A 20,023-nucleotide genomic window follows, 5' to 3' on the forward strand; every position below is an offset into this window, starting at 1 on the left:
TAGTTGGGATAGAGCACACGCTTCTGTTCAGGATTCTGTTTGCTATTTGCCAAAACTGGTGGGAAGCAAGCCGTTGCTCAGATGTAGATGCACGTGTTGTTTCATAACACTTATTTCTGCATACTCTCTCACTCACTCTCTCTTTCTTTTTTCTAGAGAGGATGCAGCAATAAAGAAAGAGAGAAAGGGACAGAAAAAAAAACGAGAAAACAAAAAGATTAATGAAAGGACAAAGAAGATAAATAGACAGAGATAGAAAGAGGACACACGCGATTGTTTCGTTAAGTAAGCGTGAAAGAGAGAGATAGGCTGATACACGGAACATGAGAGATAGAAAAAGAGAAAAAATGATAGAAAAATATATAGACATACAGACAGACAGACAGACAGACAGATAGATAGATAGATAGATAGATAGATAGATAGATAGATAGATAGATAGATAGATAGATAATGTATTTATAAAGAATAAGTAAACGATATTTTACGCAACTATTGAATATAAAATCGAAGAAAAAGCTGTAAAAATATTTTTCATATGCAACATTGAAATCGTTACTTCAATCAGCTACTTTTCTAGATATCAGGTTGGAATAAAAGTTTATTTATATTATTTAATGTGCAATGAGTGTTTATCTATCTAAGCACATAAACATCGTATCAATTCAATTGATGTGAGAATTATATCCAAGATGAAAATAGTCATCAAAATAGTCATCAAATAGTTCATCTGCAATCGCATTAGAATATTCCATGGCAATTATAGGACGTCAACGGTTCAATATAACAATTCTTTGTATAAAATAAAAAATGGACATCTTTTCATTTCAACTTGTTGATATCCATCATTGCTGGTAACCAAAATGTAAAATATTTTCCGTTTGCTTACTTTCCAGCTGATTACAATATGGTCGTCTTCAAATCCAACGTAAACATGATATGGATGAGCCGCCCCCCTTAAATAATCCAATTTACCAAATGGCCACTATTAACGTTTTCTACGATATTGTCCCATTGACTACTGTAAACACTTTTATCCTTATCCTAGAGTAGCGTCTGGACAGTATAGATTTATTTCTGTTGGATCCGGTTTTTCTGATTTTATTCTCTCGTAAACATTATCATAAAATTAGGTTTCATTATTTTACACCCTCCTGTTTTGCTTGTAGTGTTCCGGTGTGTATCTATATTTCCTTTTTTGGCTGCTATTTTTGCTTTAGTTCTTCATGTTTCTTTTTAGCTTCTCTCTACGAGTCACATTTACATTTTAACATCGTTTTTTTTCTGTTCTTATTTGTCGTTTCGAGTTATATTTAGTTTGTTGGTTTGGGTTTCTAGCCTAAAAAACCCGTCTAGGTTATGTCAATTTTAATTCCGGCCTTTTCCCACTTTAAATGTGATACTTACCATATTCGTACCTGCATGAATTAAATTATTTACGTCTATGACGTAAATAATTTAACTGATCTGTTAAAATGTATGGAAAGAGCTTGCTAACATTCTCTTCTTTTTATTTCCTTACTGGTGGAAATGTTGTTTTCTTTTCGTTCATAAGTTGTATGTCCCTTGATCTGTTCCATCTTTCATGGTATTTCCATTAAAATTTGAACGTCACCTTTCTTAAGAAGAAGTTTCGTTTGGTCCTCGATTTTTCTCCCGTTGAATGATAGTCATTAGAAGATGTTTATAATTCTTTCTTCCGTTGTATGATTGTCAATAGAACATGCTTTATAATTCTTTCTTCCGTTTAATGATAATCATTAGAACATGCATTATAATTCTTTCTTCCGTTTAATGATAATCATTAGAACATGCATTATAATTCTTTCTTCCGTTGTATAATTGTCATTAGAACATGCCTTATAATTCTTTCTTCCGTTGTATAATTGTCATTAGAATATGCATTATAATTCTTTCTTCCGTTGTATAATTGTCATTAGAATATGCATTATAATTCTTTCTTCCGTTGTATGATTGTCAATAGAACATGCTTTATAATTCTTTCTTCCGTTTAATGATAATCATTAGAACATGCCTTATAATTCTTTCTTCCGTTGTATAATTGTCATTAGAACATGCTTTATAATTCTTTCTTCCGTTGTATAATTGTCATTAGAATATGCCTTATAATTCTTTCTTCCGTTGTATAATTGTCATTAGAATATGCTTTATAATTCTTTCTTCCGTTGTATAATTGTCATTAGAATATGCTTTATAATTATTTCTTCCGTTGTATAATTGTCATTAGAATATGCTTTATAATTCTTTCTTCCGTTGAATGATTGTCATTAGAATATGCCTTATAATTCTTTCTTCCGTTGTATGATTGTCATTAGAACATGCCTTATAATTCTTTCTTCCGTTGTATAATTGTCATTAGAATATGCTTTATAATTCTTTCTTCCGTTGTATAATTGTCATTAGAATATGCTTTATAATTCTTTATTCCATTGAATTATTGTCATTAGAACATGATTTATAATTCTTTCTTTTATTGAATGATTTTCATTAGAATATGCTTTATAATTTATGATAGTCTCGTTCTTTTGGGATTGCTTCTGCAGTAACATTCGAGTATCTGTTTTTTTTTTCTGCAGTAACATTCGATTATCTGGTTTTTTTTCTGCAGTAACATTCGATTATCTGTTTTTTTTTTCTGCAGTAACATTCGATTATCTGTTTTTTTTTCTGCAGTAACATTCGATTATCTGTTTTTTTTTCTGCAGTAACATTCGATTATCTGTTTTTTTTCTGCAGTAACATTCGATTATCTGTTTTTTTTCTGCAGTAACATTCGATTATCTGTTTTTTTTCTGCAGTAACATTCGATTATCTGTTTTTTTTTTCTGCAGTAACATTCGATTATCTGTTTTTTTTTCTGCAGTAACATTCGATTATCTGTTTTTTTTTCTGCAGTAACATTCGATTATCTGTTTTTTTTCTGCAGTAACATTCGATTATCTGTTTTTTTTTCTGCAGTAACATTCGATTATCTGTTTTTTTTCTGCAGTAACATTCGATTATCTGTTTTTTTTTTCTGCAGTAACATTCGATTATCTGTTTTTTTTTCTGCAGTAACATTCGATTATCTGTTTTTTTTTTCTGCAGTAACATTCGATTATCTGTTTTTTTTTCTGCAGTAACATTCGATTATCTGTTTTTTTTCTGCAGTAACATTCGATTATCTGTTTTTTTTTCTGCAGTAACATTCGATTATCTGTTTTTTTTTCTGCAGTAACATTCGATTATCTGTTTTTTTTTCTGCAGTAACATTCGATTATCTGTTTTTTTTTCTGCAGTAACATTCGATTATCTGTTTTTTTTCTGCAGTAACATTCGATTATCTGTTTTTTTTCTGCAGTAACATTCGATTATCTGTTTTTTTTTTCTGCAGTAACATTCGATTATCTGTTTTTTTTTCTGCAGTAACATTCGATTATCTGTTTTTTTTCTGCAGTAACATTCGATTATCTGTTTTTTTTTCTGCAGTAACATTCGATTATCTGTTTTTTTTTCTGCAGTAACATTCGATTATCTGTTTTTTTTCTGCAGTAACATTCGATTATCTGTTTTTTTTTCTGCAGTAACATTCGATTATCTGTTTTTTTTTCTGCAGTAACATTCGATTATCTGTTTTTTTTTTCTGCAGTAACATTCGATTATCTGTTTTTTTTTCTGCAGTAACATTCGATTATCTGTTTTTTTTTCTGCAGTAACATTCGATTATCTGTTTTTTTTTCTGCAGTAACATTCGATTATCTGTTTTTTTTTCTGCAGTAACATTCGATTATCTGTTTTTTTTTCTGCAGTAACATTCGATTATCTGTTTTTTTTTCTGCAGTAACATTCGATTATCTGTTTTTTTTTCTGCAGTAACATTCGATTATCTGTTTTGTTGTCCGTTTCTTCCTCTAGGTTTTTTAGTTAATGATTTTTTCATTCCTGTGCTTGTTCCTTATTATGTTAGTATCTGAAATTAGAGTTTGTTGCCAGTGAGATTCTTGTTTCTGAAATTAAGAGCCAACAATTACAGGATGATGACCAGATGCCCTATGCTGGCCACTGAGCCTGTCATGACAATTAGGTCCCAAGTTGTGCAGTAGTTATTTGAGGCACTTTCATATTATTATTTGTTGTTGTTGTTGTTGTTGTTGTTGTTATTATTATTATTATTATTATTATTATTATTATTATTATTATTATTATTTACTTACTTACTTGGTGGTTTCACACAGGATATCATTAGAGATTACTCACAATAACTTGTTTCCCCTGAAGATTTCCATATTTTCTACATCCCTTTGCATTATCACCACTGCTGTTTGACATTGACTTTTAGCTGGCAATGACCATCGATCTTTACTAGAATTTGGGTGGCAATAAATCTTCGTAAGGTCCCAATACTCTCTGCACATCCACTGGAGGTCTGATTAGTATTTTTTTTTCCTCGGTCTGCCCATCTTCCTTGACTTTTCACGCCTAGTTTGTGTGTGTTGTTGTTGATGATGATGTTGTTGATGATGATGATGATGATGATGATGATGATGTTGTTGTTGATGATGTTGTTGTTGATGATGTTGTTGTTGATGATGATGATGATGATGATGATGATGATGATGATGATGATGATGATGATGATGATGATGAAAAAAATACAACATTGAATGTGGCTTATGAAATCGCTGAAAACGCTGAAACTTTATCGTTGTAATAATAGTTTTTCGTGCTTGTAAGATCCTTACATCAAATGGTATGACTCCATGTCGGGACCTATTTCGATAAAAAAAGAAAAGAAGACGAATGAAACATGGTATTTATTTTAACATTATTCTTGAAGATGCATCGTGTTTCAAATTTGTTACGATTTCACAAAAAAAAACATTGTGCATAATAACGAAATATTGGGATCTTCATGTGAAACAGATTTGATCGTTTTGTGTTAGTAGGACTCATGTTTTCCATTCTTACACACACGCATGAGCACACACACACACATACACACACACTGTTACATATAGGAGTTTCATTCATCTTATTATACGCGCAGTCTTAGAAGAGTCTTATTATATGTGATGCTGTACTTTAGAGAGTTTTTAATTAAGAGGGATGTTGAAAGACTCATAGAGAGAGAGATGTTGTTGTAAGGCTTAGAGAGATTGTTCGTTTATAACGATTCCTATATATTAAATGTTCTTTCTTAGATCTTGCTGATGGAAGAAGGAGGGGAAGAAGCTCTTTGAGTGAAGGGGATAGTGTTCACTGTTCAGACATTTTATAACACAAATATATAATACAATTTTACTTTACCTTTGTAAGAATCAGAAGACAAGACGAGCTTTACAAAAAGCACATGATGGTTTATTTCGTCACACGGCCGTGTTTCCATCACCAAGAATTCAAAGTTTCACATTTTTTTCTTGAAGTGACGTCTCGCTTCCTAGACGGCTGACTCTCTCCGAGTTTCTTCACTGACTGCTTTCTTCTAACTAAAGTGTTTCTCTATCCCTAGAACTTTCTATTTTCCGTGACGTCATACACATGTTAAAACATGTGCCTTCTTTTTTTTTTTTTTTTTTTTTTTTTTTTTTACAAAGGCATCACCACATTATCAAGGCCCAGAGGCCACTCAAGGATAAGGGTTAAAGAGTGTACAGTAGAAATTGGTCAATATAGTAATCATTAGTAATGAAAATTTGGTAAATTTAATAAATTATATGGAACGGCTCATCAAGAACTTATTTACTTTAGACTTGAACACAACCATATTATAGTCAGCCGGAAAGCAGGAAAACGGAAGACAATTCCACAGGCGTGCAGTTCTAAGAAAGAAGCTTTGTTCATGGAATCTACGTTTAGGTTTAGGCACAGATAAAGAGTGGGGGAAATTATTGATAGTGTTTACAGCTAGACGAGTGTTTCTTGTGAAAGTTTGGCGAGGGGGGACCATAGATTGAAGCTCAGTTGAACACTTTTCATGAAAATAACGATACATCAGAGACAAACTCGCAACATCTCTTCTGTGAGATAGAGGTTGCAAGGAGGAGAAAAGGACATCTCCTACGAGGCTACGAAGTCTATTTTGAACTCTATCAAGGCAAGACAAGTCCTTTCTAGCAGCTCCTGCCCAGATGTGGCAACAGTATTCCATCCTTGGATGTACCTGGCTCTTATATAGGTAGAGAATAGCATCAGCAGTGAGATATCTACTGGATCGATAGAAAGATCCCACCATTTTTCCAGCGGCCTTGGCAACAGATTTGATATACGTGTTCCATTTAAGATCAGGAGTAATGGTCAAGCCCAGAAGCTTGTCAAAACTTGAGGCCTCCTGAAGACGAGAGCCATTCATTTCAATTGAAGACAAATGTGAATTAGAATGTTGATGATGTAAAGAGAGAAGCTTGGTTTTAGATGCATTAAAAGTAACCAGCCACTCCTTTCCCCATTGTACTACGTGCTCAAGATCAGAGGAGAGAGAATTGGAGAGAACTTGGTCGTTTACTGTCTTAGATGTGGTACCATAAATGGTAGTATCGTCAGCATAAATGTCTACAAATGATGTAAGGATATGATTTGGAAGATCATTAATGTAGATCAGGAAAAGAGTTGGGCCCAGGATGGATCCCTGAGGGACACCGGCATTAATACTGTGAGCTTCTGATTTTTGCCCCTCAACTACTACTCTTATGAACCTATCAGAAAGAAATGATTTAATAATTGAGAAGACTTTTCCAGCTATACCATAGCTAGCGATCTTATGAAGTAAACCTTTATGCCATACCCTATCAAAGGCTTTAGATATGTCAAGAGCAATTGCCCTAGAAAGATTGCCACCGTCGAGAGATTTGCTAATCCTATGCGATATAACTGTAAGGACATCTGCTGTAGATCTAGCAGAACGGAAACCATATTGAGTGTCACTAAGAAGGTTATTTTTGTTGAGATGTTTGATTACTTCTGTATTTAACACAGATTCTAGCAACTTACTCATGACGCACAGGAGACTTATTGGCCTGTACTGAGAGGGGGATGAGCGATCACCTGAATTCTTAAATACAGGGCATACTGATGAGATTTTCCAGGGAGATGGGAAACTATTCTCATTAAGACAACGTTTAAACAGTTTTGTAAGTATGGGCGCTAATTCAGGTTGAAGTTTTTTGAGTACTATAATTGGAATACCATCAGGGCCAGTTGCTTTACTGGAATCAAGGTTTTTGATTAGCTTCGCAACATCACGTACAGATATACGTATATCACATAGCGTGTTTTCTGATACAGGAGGAAATATTGGGGGTTGGCGGTCTTGGTCGCAAAGGGTAGAATTAGCTGCAAAGTTTTTGACAAAGAGTTTGGCTTTGTCTGATGCTGACGAGATTACCTCAGGTCCATTGATAATAGTTGGGATGGAGCACACGCTTCTGTTAAGGATTCTGTTTGCTATTTGCCAAAACTGGTGGGAACCAAGCCGCTGCTCAGCTACTTTGGACTTAACAGATTGAGCATACAACACTCTTGCGTTCCTTATTACTTTCTTACAATGGTTGATGGCAGTCCTGAAAACGGCTTTAGTTTCCATACATCTATTACGTTTGAAGCAGTGGAAAAAGTGATTTCTGTGCGCAATGGCAGCAGCACATTCTGGAGAGAACCATGGCTGGCTGTTAGGTTTTTGCTGAAACTTTTTAGAGGGTATGAAATGGTCAATACCTACAATTAACCATTCAGTTATGTCTAATACTATAGAGGACACATCCTTTTTAAACATGGAATGCAGAGGTAGATCAGATATAAATGTACGGAAGCTATCCCAGTCAGCCTTAGTGTATCGATATACTGTACGATGAAGAGGTACGTCTGGGGACTTATTACATTTCATTTTTATCTTAATTGATACAACAGAGTGGTCGGAAGATCCAAGAGGCGACAGAACAGAAACTGAACATAGTTCAGGGCAAGTTGTGAGAAAAAGGTCTAGTAGGCTCGCATACTGGCCGTCATTATCGGGCACACGGGTAGGTTCCAAAACTTTTCCTATTTCTCAGTAACCTATTTTTCCAATATGTTAAAAACATTATCTTATAAGCTGCATTCTTTCAATTTAAAATTTCATAACAAACTTGACTGTTCACATTCTTTACTTGAAATATTTATCTATATTCTAAACAAATGTTTGTTTTACATTTTTAAATTCTCACACGTAATCTATTTCTAAACTTAAATTACGAGGTTCGAATTCCGTCTGTTGCTATTTCATTTTCATTTTAACTAAATTCTCTATTTTTATACTTACATGAAAAGGGGACAGCCCTTATCATGTAACAACATACGCACATACATATGTGTGTGCGTGTGTGTGTGTGCGCGACTGGAAAACATATGAGTGTGTGTGTGTGTGTGTGTGTGTGTGTGTGTGTGTGTGTGTGTGTGTGTGTGTGTGTGTGTGTATTGAATAGGCGTGTTTTATTATTTAGTTGTTTAAATTAACTTTGAATATGAATTTGAATATGTCGGAAAATCATAAAACTGATTTGCCAGATTCTCTTATTAACGCGTGCACCATGTAAACTTGTTATATATATATATGTGTGTGTGTGTGTGTGTGTGTGTGTGTGTGTGTGTGTGTGTGTGTGTGTGTGTGTTTGTGTGTGTTTGTGTGTGTATGTGTTTGTGTGTGTGTTTGTGTGTATGTGTTTGTGTGTGTATATGTTTGTGTGTGTATATGTTTGTGTGTGTGTTTGTGTGTGTGTGTGTGTGCGCGCGTTTGTCTGTGTGTGTCTGTGTGTGAGAATCTATGCGGCGTCGGAATAAAGGGTGTGAACAAAGTTTACAGATGGATTACTATTTAAGAAGGAAATACGTTGAGTTTACGACGACATTTCATTTGCTGGATTCTTTTCAAAGCTCAACACTAAGGAAAGGTCGTCTTTTTAGGTCAAATTTTCGTAAAAAACCTCGGGTTTACAATGTCTGGAGAACTATAAAATCCCAACATGTGGCGTTTATTAGAAGACGATAAGAAGAGCCATTCCAGCACTAATGAGCACTTTCCCAAATGAAAATTCAATACTCACCCTACATTTCTTCCACATCAAAACTTTAAATGAACCCTCTTCCCCCCAGGTGTCATATCCGACCTGTACCAAGCAAACGTTGAGACATGTGTATGCAAACATGTGTATGCAAACATGTGTATGCAAACATGTGTATGCAAGCATGTGTATGCAAACATGTGTATGCAAACATGTGTATGCAAATATAACTTTGTCATCACATTTTGCTTTCTTATTATTTACGCTTATATCAAGTATTGATGGGCTTATCTAGCCTTACCTACGAACGACAGAATAGAAGCGTTAAAAATCTAACAGCATTCGTTAACAACATTCGTTAATCACGTCCCTCTACGCTTTTCATTTTTTCATTTACACCCCCCCTCCCGCCACCATCATTTCACACTAAGGTTTCTATTTACGTGCCTCTACACAATAGTAAACTTAGACACAAATCCATTTTTTGTATGTGAGAACTATACGTTACCGATGAAGGAGGCATATTATATTTTCATTCGAACTTGAAGGTCGAATATGTGTGTTTTAGTTTCACGCCAATGGTCGACGAAAAAAATCATTATGATGTCGTCCTTCCCGTACTAAGTTTTTAGTTTTTTCGGTTAATCCCACAAGAATGCATATCATAAGAAGCATGTGTGTATATTCTGTCCAATGCTGAAAAAGTATGTCGCAGATTTATAGGTACACTTGTGTAGTTTCTGACTTTTCAGTGAAATCACGCATAAGCAGATAATTGCTTTATAATAATTTTATTTTTATATTGTCAATCAGTAAGAAACATCTTACAATGCTTACTTATTTATTTTACAGCAAAAGTACAAAATATTTAACAGTAAAAAATCATAAACAAAAAAGAAATAACAAATAACTTATACCAAACGCAAACTGATAGGTATACAGAGGAAAACATTTTGTTTATGCTAATAAATACCTGAATACGCTTAGTGATGAATCTATAATCTTGCAGAGAACTCTGGAATAGCTGCAATCATAGCTAGAGTGGTAAGACGCCGTTCACGTGCCTATCTTGCACGCGGTTGGCTTTAAGATTTGCCATTAATTACATCGCAAACTAATGTGCTGGCAAACTGGAGTTTAATTTTTGATTAAGTCATATCAAAGACTTTAAAATGGAAACACTCCTCGTTATAAGATTAAAATCAAGGGTAAGTGGAGTAAACTAGAGAAAGAAGTGACGATATAAATAAATCATTGTAAAGTTACCATCAATAACAAAAGCTGAATGTTAGCAATTGCGTCAACAGCGTGAAGTGATGTCTTATCATCAAGAAATTAAAGAAACTTTTTCGCGCACAAAAAAGTTCGCTTGACTCAATGTGTCGTTATTTGTTCTCTTTCCACCCAATATTCAATAGAATATTCTATTGAATATTCTATTGAATATTCTAACCCTCTGTGCGAAAATGGGAGAGATGCACAATTGATACACTTGCTTATTTCGTTGAAGAACAACCTTACGGCAGCTGCGTGTGTGTGCAATATGCCGATTTCCACGTGTGTATATTTTCATTATTCATTGATGTGTGTGTGTGTGTGTGTGTGTGTGTGTGTGTGTGTGTGTGTGTGTGTGTGTGTGCGTGCGTATTTGTGTGACACTCGAAACGCATCTCGAAAATGAAAGGTCATTTTTTTATATATATATCTTAAAAATAAAATCAATGAATCGATCGTAGTCGAGGACGTCCTGAAAAGGCCGTTTGCGTTGTCAATTACACCCCGATGTGAGGAGAAAGACTGATTGTGAAGAGAAAAAGATTTTGTAACCCTGTGTAAAATGTGTGGATTAGTGATTACTGGGTGCATTTTACTTTCCTGCTCTTAATGAGAGGCGATAGTTGGTGTTTGGGGGGGGGGGGGGGTAGCGGTTAACGATAATCGTAACATGCGCCCCCTCCGCTGTTTATCGTGTACAGGATGCGGATGTTTTTTAGGTAAAAAAAATATATGCACAAAAGCACAGATAGACCGCCATCTTTCAATTGCGTAAACTCACACTAAAATACGCATACACACACATAATCTTTCTCTCTTACATACGCCAGTTCGCACACGCACGCACACCCACACACACACACACACAAGCCAATATAATAGTTAGTTTTGAAAATATTTTCACACATACTTAGTGGCATTACATATTCAAATTACACCCCAAATATTATTTACACAAAACACTAGCCGTACTGAAGAGTTGTGACACAGCGAACCAGCCTGTCTGTGGATAACTAGTATTTTATTTATATATATGTGTGTATATGCATTTATACATGTGTGTATGTATACATGTGTATACAGACAATTATAATTATACATATAAATTATTAAACCATTATGATCTGTAAACCTCCTACCCATTTTAACTTCTTTCCAAATTTAAAATAAATAAATCTGAATTATTATTTCTATTAGTGATGGGACGATTCCAATATTTTCCCGATTCCGATATAATTACCGATTCCGTGCTAAATTTCCGATTCCGATTTTTAATAAATCTCTAAACTGTAAGATTACTTTCCTCGATTTTCGTAAAAACAAATGTTAAATATGCAGATATTTTCCTAAACGCTAAAATACATTTGTGGAGGATTATTTTAGCTTTACTGCTAAATTGAATAATAAATAAATATTTATTATTTTATCATTATAACCAGCAATGGATGATTTTGGTTTAAACTAAATCAAATAAAAAAGACAAAAGAATCGTCGTTTGACATCAGAAAATAGGCATCAATTTTTCCGATTCCGATACCGATTAGTATACCCCCAAATCTTCCGATTCCCGATTCCGATTAATCGTCCCAACACTAATTTCCATACAATTATCTTCCTGTCTGGGTAAAATTGTCCTCAACTGACCTATATTTATCTGTTCCAAAAATAGACTGAGAACGATGATTCTCTATCAGCTCCATTCCTCTTTCTTACTCTCTTTTTCTCTCAACTATGTCTTACTCCCCCCCCTTTTTCGGCTTCTTACTATTCTTTCTTCCCCTTCTCTCTTCTTCTCAATTTTTTCTCTCTATTTCTTATCAGCCTCTTGTTCAATTTCATTTTTTTTATTGTTATCGTTTGAATCTTAACTTCAATACTGCCATTTGCCTTATTCGTTACTTAAAAAAGCACTTTATAAAAAAAAACTGCAACTTCACTTCCATGATCTAATTTTTTTCTGGAAGCTTTAATTTATCCTGAACATCTATAATTCTGTTTTCCCGTTCCTTATGGATTATCAATGGCTTACTAAAGGATTATCAAAGGACTCATTTGTATTTATCCTGTTCTGTATTTTTACCATATCCATTTTCTCCTTTTTTACCGTTTCCTGCTTTCTTTATTATTTTCAATCCCTATGAACTGTCATTAATTGGTTGATAACTTTGATGCAAGTATGATTAAGTTCATTATTGTCGTTTCCTTCACTGCATTAACCTTCAAAATTTATTGCATATTTTGCAATCTCTGATGAGAAGAATTGCATTTTTCGAAACTCCGCGGAATAGGGTGTTTCAAGTTTATTTGTACTCCTTGTCATTTGTATACCTTCATTGCAGGTTTATAATGTGTTTTCGAAAATTTGAATAAATTTTCAATAATCAGTTTATATATATATATATATATATATATATATATATATATATATATATATATATATATATATATATGTGAACAATTGATGAAAAAAACATGTTAAAAAAACATCTTGAAAAAGAGTTGAAAACATATTTAATTTTAAAAAGGAACTCCAAGAAAGAAAAAAGAAGAAGAAGAAGAAGAATGGATTCTTGGATTTTTTACCCTTCACCGGACTATCCATTCATGTGAAATCTTTTTATAATTTTTCTTTTACCGCCTATTCCCCTTACCTCACCCTTTTTTTTTAACCAAGTAAGATCTGTGACTTACTTGTAGTTTCATTAAATACTTTTATATGCAAAATCCGATCCCGCATTTTGCTAATTCCTGCCCTCTGATGAGAAGGAGAGTATTTCTTCGAAACTCCGCGGATTACGGACTATTCACTTATCTTGTGCTTCCTTTTTAAAATTAAATATGTCTTTAACTCTTTTTCAAGATGTCTTTTAATATGTTTTATTAATCATTTGTTCATATTATAAGCTCTATTTCATTTTCGGTTTTATTGAGATTACTTTACTTGTAAATATTGAGATTACTTTACTTGTAAATATTAACTCTTTAATATTTATAATATATTTTAAGTTTACCATTTTGATTACCTTGGTAAACTTATTGTAATTTTTATTTTATATATATATATATATATATATATATATATATATATATATATATATATATATATATATATGACCTTGCAACGTGACCTTACACGACCTTGAACCTCTGATCGCGGCCCAGTTATAATCTGCACCCTGGTCGGTACAGTTATAATATGTTGACTGGGCAACCAGGTCTGCCAACCGTTAGTACGTCGCGTCACCCAGTGAGTTCTTCGTTAAGGCGTTGGGGATTCTTCTCGGATGCTCGGTCCTCAAGGCCTGTTCTCCGTGGATCGTCTAGTTATTCTGGGTGTTCGTTGACGGATACGGTGTCACAAATGGCAAATAAAGAAATATCCACATATAGGGATCAACGCACATCAGCAACAAAACTCCGGAGGTTGGTTAATATATATTTCAGAAATTCATAAAAGAAGTATTTACAGCATATACATATAGTTGACAATTAATTCAAGCAAGCAGTTAGTTCTACAACTGAGCTTCTGTTGTTGAAATACCTGGTCGGTATCGCGGACTTTGCGTAATTCTCGTTAAGTGATCGACACGTTATAAGCGTTGAGTTATCAGGCAACAAGCAAGGGGAAAGAGAGAGGAGAGGTGATTCTGCCGAGACAGAGCAACTTGACTTAGCTCTCTTTGACTCTGATTCTGGACTCTCTCTGACTTAATCTCTGATTTTTCATTTCTTTTATAATACAATTATGGAATGATGATGACACCCATGTGCGTCATCGACCAATTAAATTGCTTGATTATAATTCAACGAGGCCTTTTCTCATTGGTTGATTATACTTCGACAGGGCCCTTTTTCATTGGTCCATTTCCAAAATTGAATTGACTCCTCCTTTAATTAACGCCCAACTTACACGTTGTATTAATTAACTCCTCCCTGGCTTACTAATGGAATTTCCCCATATCCAGGAAAATTATTTTTCCTTTGACTTAAAGTAAATCACGCGATTTTATTTGTTTTAAAATTATCTATTGATCTCATTTTTCGCTTTGATAATTCAAAGGAATTTTAGTTTATCTTTGAATTAAGTTCTGGTTGTCGGCCATTCCATTATATCAGACATTTTGTTTACGTCAAAAGACCAAGAATGCATTTGTCGCTTTGAACTTATCGGACAACACATTTTCCCATCCGAGCAAAAATATTTCATAACTTCAATTTTCGTTCGACCTGATTCACCAAATGACAATTCTCGATACGTCATATTATTGTTTTGAAATTTCGGACAATTCATTTTTTTCCTATTCTTTGTTCTAAAACATAATGCCGAGTCACTGTGTGTGTTTCTCTCAGATCAAAAACAACCCGACTTTTTTCAACTTGTCAAACTCACAGATCAACCTTGGCTCATAGTTTTGCCAATTGCGGGTGTGAAATCCCCAACCCTCCGGCTCCTGCAAAACTATGATTTCGGCCATTTCAGATCAAACACCTGTGTATTTTGGCTAAAATATTTTATGCATTCTTTTTCGCTTTTGAAGATTTTGTGATTTAACCTCTCGCTACAAAGGCACTTTTGCCGCCGCCATCTCAACAACAGACTTGGCTCAGAATTTATTGACAAAAAAAAATTAATAATAATTTTTATTCCTTCAACACCCGATCATCATCCGGGAACAAAAAAATTACTTTTAACCAAAAGAAACGTCACATCAACCCTACAGGTCTGATGCGGCCTCTCTTTAGTGTTACATATATATATATATATATATATATATATATATATATATATATATATATATATATATATATATATACTAGCTGTACCCTGCCACGCGTTGCTGTGGCTCAAATTGGCGCAATGGAAAAAGTTCTAAAATGAGAAAAAGCATGTTTCTTATAGGTTTAAGTTTCTTATAGGTTTAAATTTCCATATATATATATATATATATATATATATATATAATGTATACACATATAATATTTATTTCAACAGTGCTCAATAGATGGGTAGAGCTTAGTAGTAAAGCATGACTATATATTTATAGTAATTAAGACACATAGTGGCGTTCGCATTTTTATTCACATGATATCAGTCTAAGTGCACTGGCTCTCATAAAAAATAGTCCTTTTCTCTTATGTAGAATGCATTACAGCTGTAACATGTAAACGTGCCTTACACAAATATTAGAAGAGAGGCAATCTTTCATAGGAACGAATTAATCACACGCAATTCATTAATCTCTTAATTCTGGGTTGCATTTATGCTTTCACCAACGTTTTCCCCTTAAGTCTTTACCCTATATATTTTAACAATATAACATGCACGATAAATATATATCAATTCTGGGATTGGGTTATATGAGACAAATATGTTTTAATAATTCTAATAAACCGTAATTGACAATTAGCTGAACAAGTCACTCACACTTCACTTTCCTACCCCTGGCGCTCTCTCCCTCTCTCTCTCTCACTCTCCCCCTCTCTGGTTAAAGTTCGGTATCCAGAAGTAAAATCCAAAGAAATCGCGTTACTGGAAGATATTTTGATGCCATCCAAAAGGCAGAATTCCATGAAATAATTCACAAATGAGTACAAGAAAAAAAGAGTTCAAAATATTATTAAAAGAAAGATAAATTGTGCGTAGAATGAAGAAGTGGAGAGACTTTAAATACGCTTCTGCCGAGGTCGACTTTTTTAAATACGAATCTTTTATATATACAGTGCCGGCAAAAAGAAAGTCTGCGCTTGTAATTTTTTCAAAAACTGCAAAGTTAAGCTAAATTTAACAAAACTGTTTAAACAACCTATACCTAATTTGATTTGCCTTTTATTCCTCTATGTTTACCTGTTTTTAATTGGCATTTGATTGAAATATTCTAGTGTTCACGTCAATTTAAAAAAATAACTTCAAATTGAGGAGGCAAAAAGAAAGTCCGTAGCAACAAATTCGCTTAAAACCAGCTTAAATTATCGCCCCATAATCAGTTTTAAATATGCATCAACAGGCAACAAAGCATCTCTAATCGTATTTGGTGTTGTTCCAGGTTATACAACGTAACATTTAGTCCATATGCCACGACTTTCTCTTAGTAATCGTTAGAAGCTCTTTAATCTCCGCCTTTCTGGTTTATCCAATCGGGAAATCGGCCGCAGATTGAAATGTGATGAGAAAATGGTACGAAAGGCTGTGCAAAAGCAGCAAAACATTAGCAGTGTTCGTGATGCTCCTAAATCTGGTCGTACTAGAGTTACTTCTAACAGGGAAGACAATGTTATCAAGATCCGCATCCTAAGAAACAGATTTAAAACGGATCCCCAAATCCAACAACAGTGTAATCTTGTTAAAATCTGCTCTCTTTCTACTGTCAAGAACAGATTAAAGAAATGTAATTTACGAGGATATGTTGTAAAACGCAAGCAAATGATTTCTATAAAGAACAAAAAGCGCCGTCTGGACTTCGTCAGATACAATAAAGATCATGACTCTTCATATTGGTCAAAGGTGTTTTTTAGCGACGAAAGAAAGTTCAATAAACTAGGCAGTGATGGTAGGCAGTACGTCCGTTGGAGGAAAGACAAAGAATTTAATCCTAGGTGCTCGGTTTCAATGCTACAAGGTGGTGGAGGTTCAGATTATTAGTACCAATGCTCCAGGGCCCATAGTTCGCTTGCAAGGTCGAATTAATTCGACCAAGTACATTAATATGTTGACTGAGCATTTTCTACCATACTTTGGTCAGAATTTGGATGATAATCCCATCTTCATACAGAATAATGCTCCCATTCACACAGCTGGCAATGTCAAGAGGTTCCTGGAAGAGCAGATATTCCGTGTTTGGATTTGCCTGCACAATCTCTAGACCTCAATTCTATCGAAAACGTATGACATTACATCAAGCAACAGCTATGCAATGATAAAATTTCAAATTTGGAAGAACTTTGGACAAAAATTAAAGAGAAGTGGGACGCTCTTTCCCCGGTGTATTGCTGCAGTCTAATTCAAGGAATTCCCAAAAAGATTGCAGGCTGTCAAATTGCAGAAGGACTATGCTACTAAATATTAACTAATTCATTGTGTCCCTGTTGTATTTGTGTTGCATTGAAATAACAATTTTCCATTGTGCGGACTTTCTTTTTGCCTCTTCAATTTGAAGTTATATTTTTAAATTGACGTGGACACTAGAATATTTCAATTAAAAGTAAAATATAAACAGGCAAGATTATAGAAGAATAAGAGGCCAATCAAATGAAGTGTAATTTGTTTAAACAGTTGCATTAAATATAGCTTAAATTTGCAGTTTGGAAAAAAATTACAAGCGCGGACTTTCTTTTTGCCGCCTGTATATATATATATATATATATTAAGTAATGTGATTTATAATTTAAAACGAGCACTTTCTATTTCCTGTATTTTAATTAACTAGTAATTTCACTGTTACATTAAAATACACTCAGCTCTTTAGACTATTGTTCTAATCTCCTTTAAATTATATATATATATATATATATATATATATATATATCACTCTCGCTCTCTCTTTCTCTCTCTTGACTATCTATGTATTTCTTTCGCCTCTTCAATCTCAACAACTTTCTAATGTTTCTATGAGTATTTGAAAAAAGAGTCGCTCTCTTTTCCAACGTCACCATAAACTTTCCCCTGCGTTTATCTTTGCACAACACAAAAACGCAATACATTGAGGATAGGGGAACTTCGTTGTAAAAAATAAACCAGATAGAGGGAGTCCTTTTGCTTTTTAGGACAATCTTCTCATAATCACTCATACAATTTGTCATGAGCAAGTACAGTTCACACACACATACATACACACACACATACACACACATACGCACACACACACTCATATATATATATATATATATATATATATATATATATATATATATATATATATATATATATATATATATATATAGTTTTATTTTTTCTTATGCAAATACAGTCATATCTTGCTAGGATGTGCAGACCGTTTCGATTATAATTGATCTCATTAGGCAAGAAAAACTTTTTACCTTTTTAATTTTTAAATTCAATTTAAACGGTCTGCACATCGTAGCAAGATATGACTGTATTTACATAAATAAAAACTATAATTTGCTCTCTTTGATTGAGCACTAAACGACTCTTGTTGAAATTCAATTATTCTTCATTTTTAGATATCTTTCTACCTGGAATATATATATTGGATTGTAAAAAGCCCCCCCCTTTTTTTAACGTCATCTTCATTCTTGTTAACTAAAGATCGTTTTATATTCCTATTCTTCAAATCGTGTATTTCGTGTAGCGAGTATGTTGACGCCAATGCCCCCAAGTCGAAGTGTATTTACATTTTTGCTTCTATTTCAGACCTTGAAATAAAAAATCAAGACGAAAACTACCGGCACTTGACGCATTTGTTTTATTACAAAAAAAAAAAAACGTAACAAAAATTTGAATAAAGCTATACAATGTGTATGGAGGGAATACTGTTAAAAAACGATGTACAAGAAAGTGTTTGTTCAATTCCAGAAAAGGATTTTTTTAGCGAGAACTGCTCATTATTTGAAGTATTACTTTTCCGTTCACGTATCTTTTCTATTTTCACTTTTTTCAGCTTTAGACCCACGCCACCGATGTCCCCCTCGTCTTCATCGTAACGAATACCTGAAGACACACGAAGAGAAATGCTACCAATTTATTCCAGTAGAGAAATACTGGTCGGACGCGTTGAATATTTGTCGTGGAAGGGGAGGCACTCTAGTAGAGATCCGCGGACCTAAAGTCCAAAACTTTATTGTACGATCGTTACATCAACTCAAGTGGAGACGAAATGGACTCTGGATCGGCGCCCATGATAAGAACCATGAAACTTATTGGCAGTGGGTTACAGGTAAGTGAAGCGTCTTCATTTACTTTAAACATCGAAAAGCAAAACTCGTTCCAAACTATCTTAAATAAGTCAATCATTTTTTAAGGCCGATAGCTGAGCAGCTTAAGTCAAAATTGATGAAGAATCGTGCATTTTGGTAAGCAAGCATAAAACTTGGCACGATTGCTCACAATGGTCTACTCTTCCGGAAAAACTTTTGGGCCACTCAAAAAATCCAAGATGGTCGCCATTTTTCAAGATGGCCGCCACGGATGGTAAAATTTATCATTTTGTGAACTAAATGCTTCATTTTTGACCGATTTCCACATATTATGTATCAATTTATATGTTTCTGATGTCAACAAAGCCATTTCTGACGACAAAATAAAGATTTAACACCATTCGAGTGTAATAAAGGCTATATTTTACACACTTATGTCAGTTTATCCCGCATTTTTCTCTTCTTGTTCTTGTGTTTTCATCAGGATTCACACGTTCAACACTCGCAATTGCAGCTGCATAAATTTGTACATGGAAGGCCGAATTTATAGCATTTGCATCTTCCAAAGCATTGTGTCTTGCATCCGAATTTTGTTAGTTCCTTGCAGCTTTCTGCAGCTGGCAGAAGTGTTGTCCAAAATATCTTCCATGTATTGCCGTGCTTCTTCCACCCCCACTCGCCAGGACTATCAATTTCCATGTGACAGCATGTTGCTTGACTCCAAATGCACCCTGCTTGATATGTTGCACGCTTTGTGTGTTCAGTTAAAGCTGCTTTAGTTGGAGGTATGGAGTCGTAGGGTCTCTGTTTACGAGCAAACATGTCCAATCTTACAGCATCTATTT

The 20,023-nt window shown here is 34.2% G+C and overlaps 1 protein-coding gene across 1 annotated transcript in view; it reads left to right on the forward strand.

Annotated features, from left to right (window-relative positions):
• Positions 1 to 20,023, forward strand: part of LOC145269296 (uncharacterized) — a 275,129-nt gene that overhangs the window by 232,487 nt on the left and 22,619 nt on the right. The window contains exon 2 of the mRNA XM_080124983.1: positions 18,923 to 19,198. Within this exon, the coding sequence (XP_079981109.1) occupies positions 18,923 to 19,198 (276 nt within the window). The remainder of the gene's footprint in view (positions 1 to 18,922; positions 19,199 to 20,023) is intronic.

Source organism: Euprymna scolopes, chromosome 45 (assembly GCF_053919585.1).
Source record: "Euprymna scolopes isolate OS-2025 chromosome 45, ASM5391958v1, whole genome shotgun sequence".
NCBI lineage: Eukaryota > Metazoa > Mollusca > Cephalopoda > Sepiida > Sepiolidae > Euprymna > Euprymna scolopes.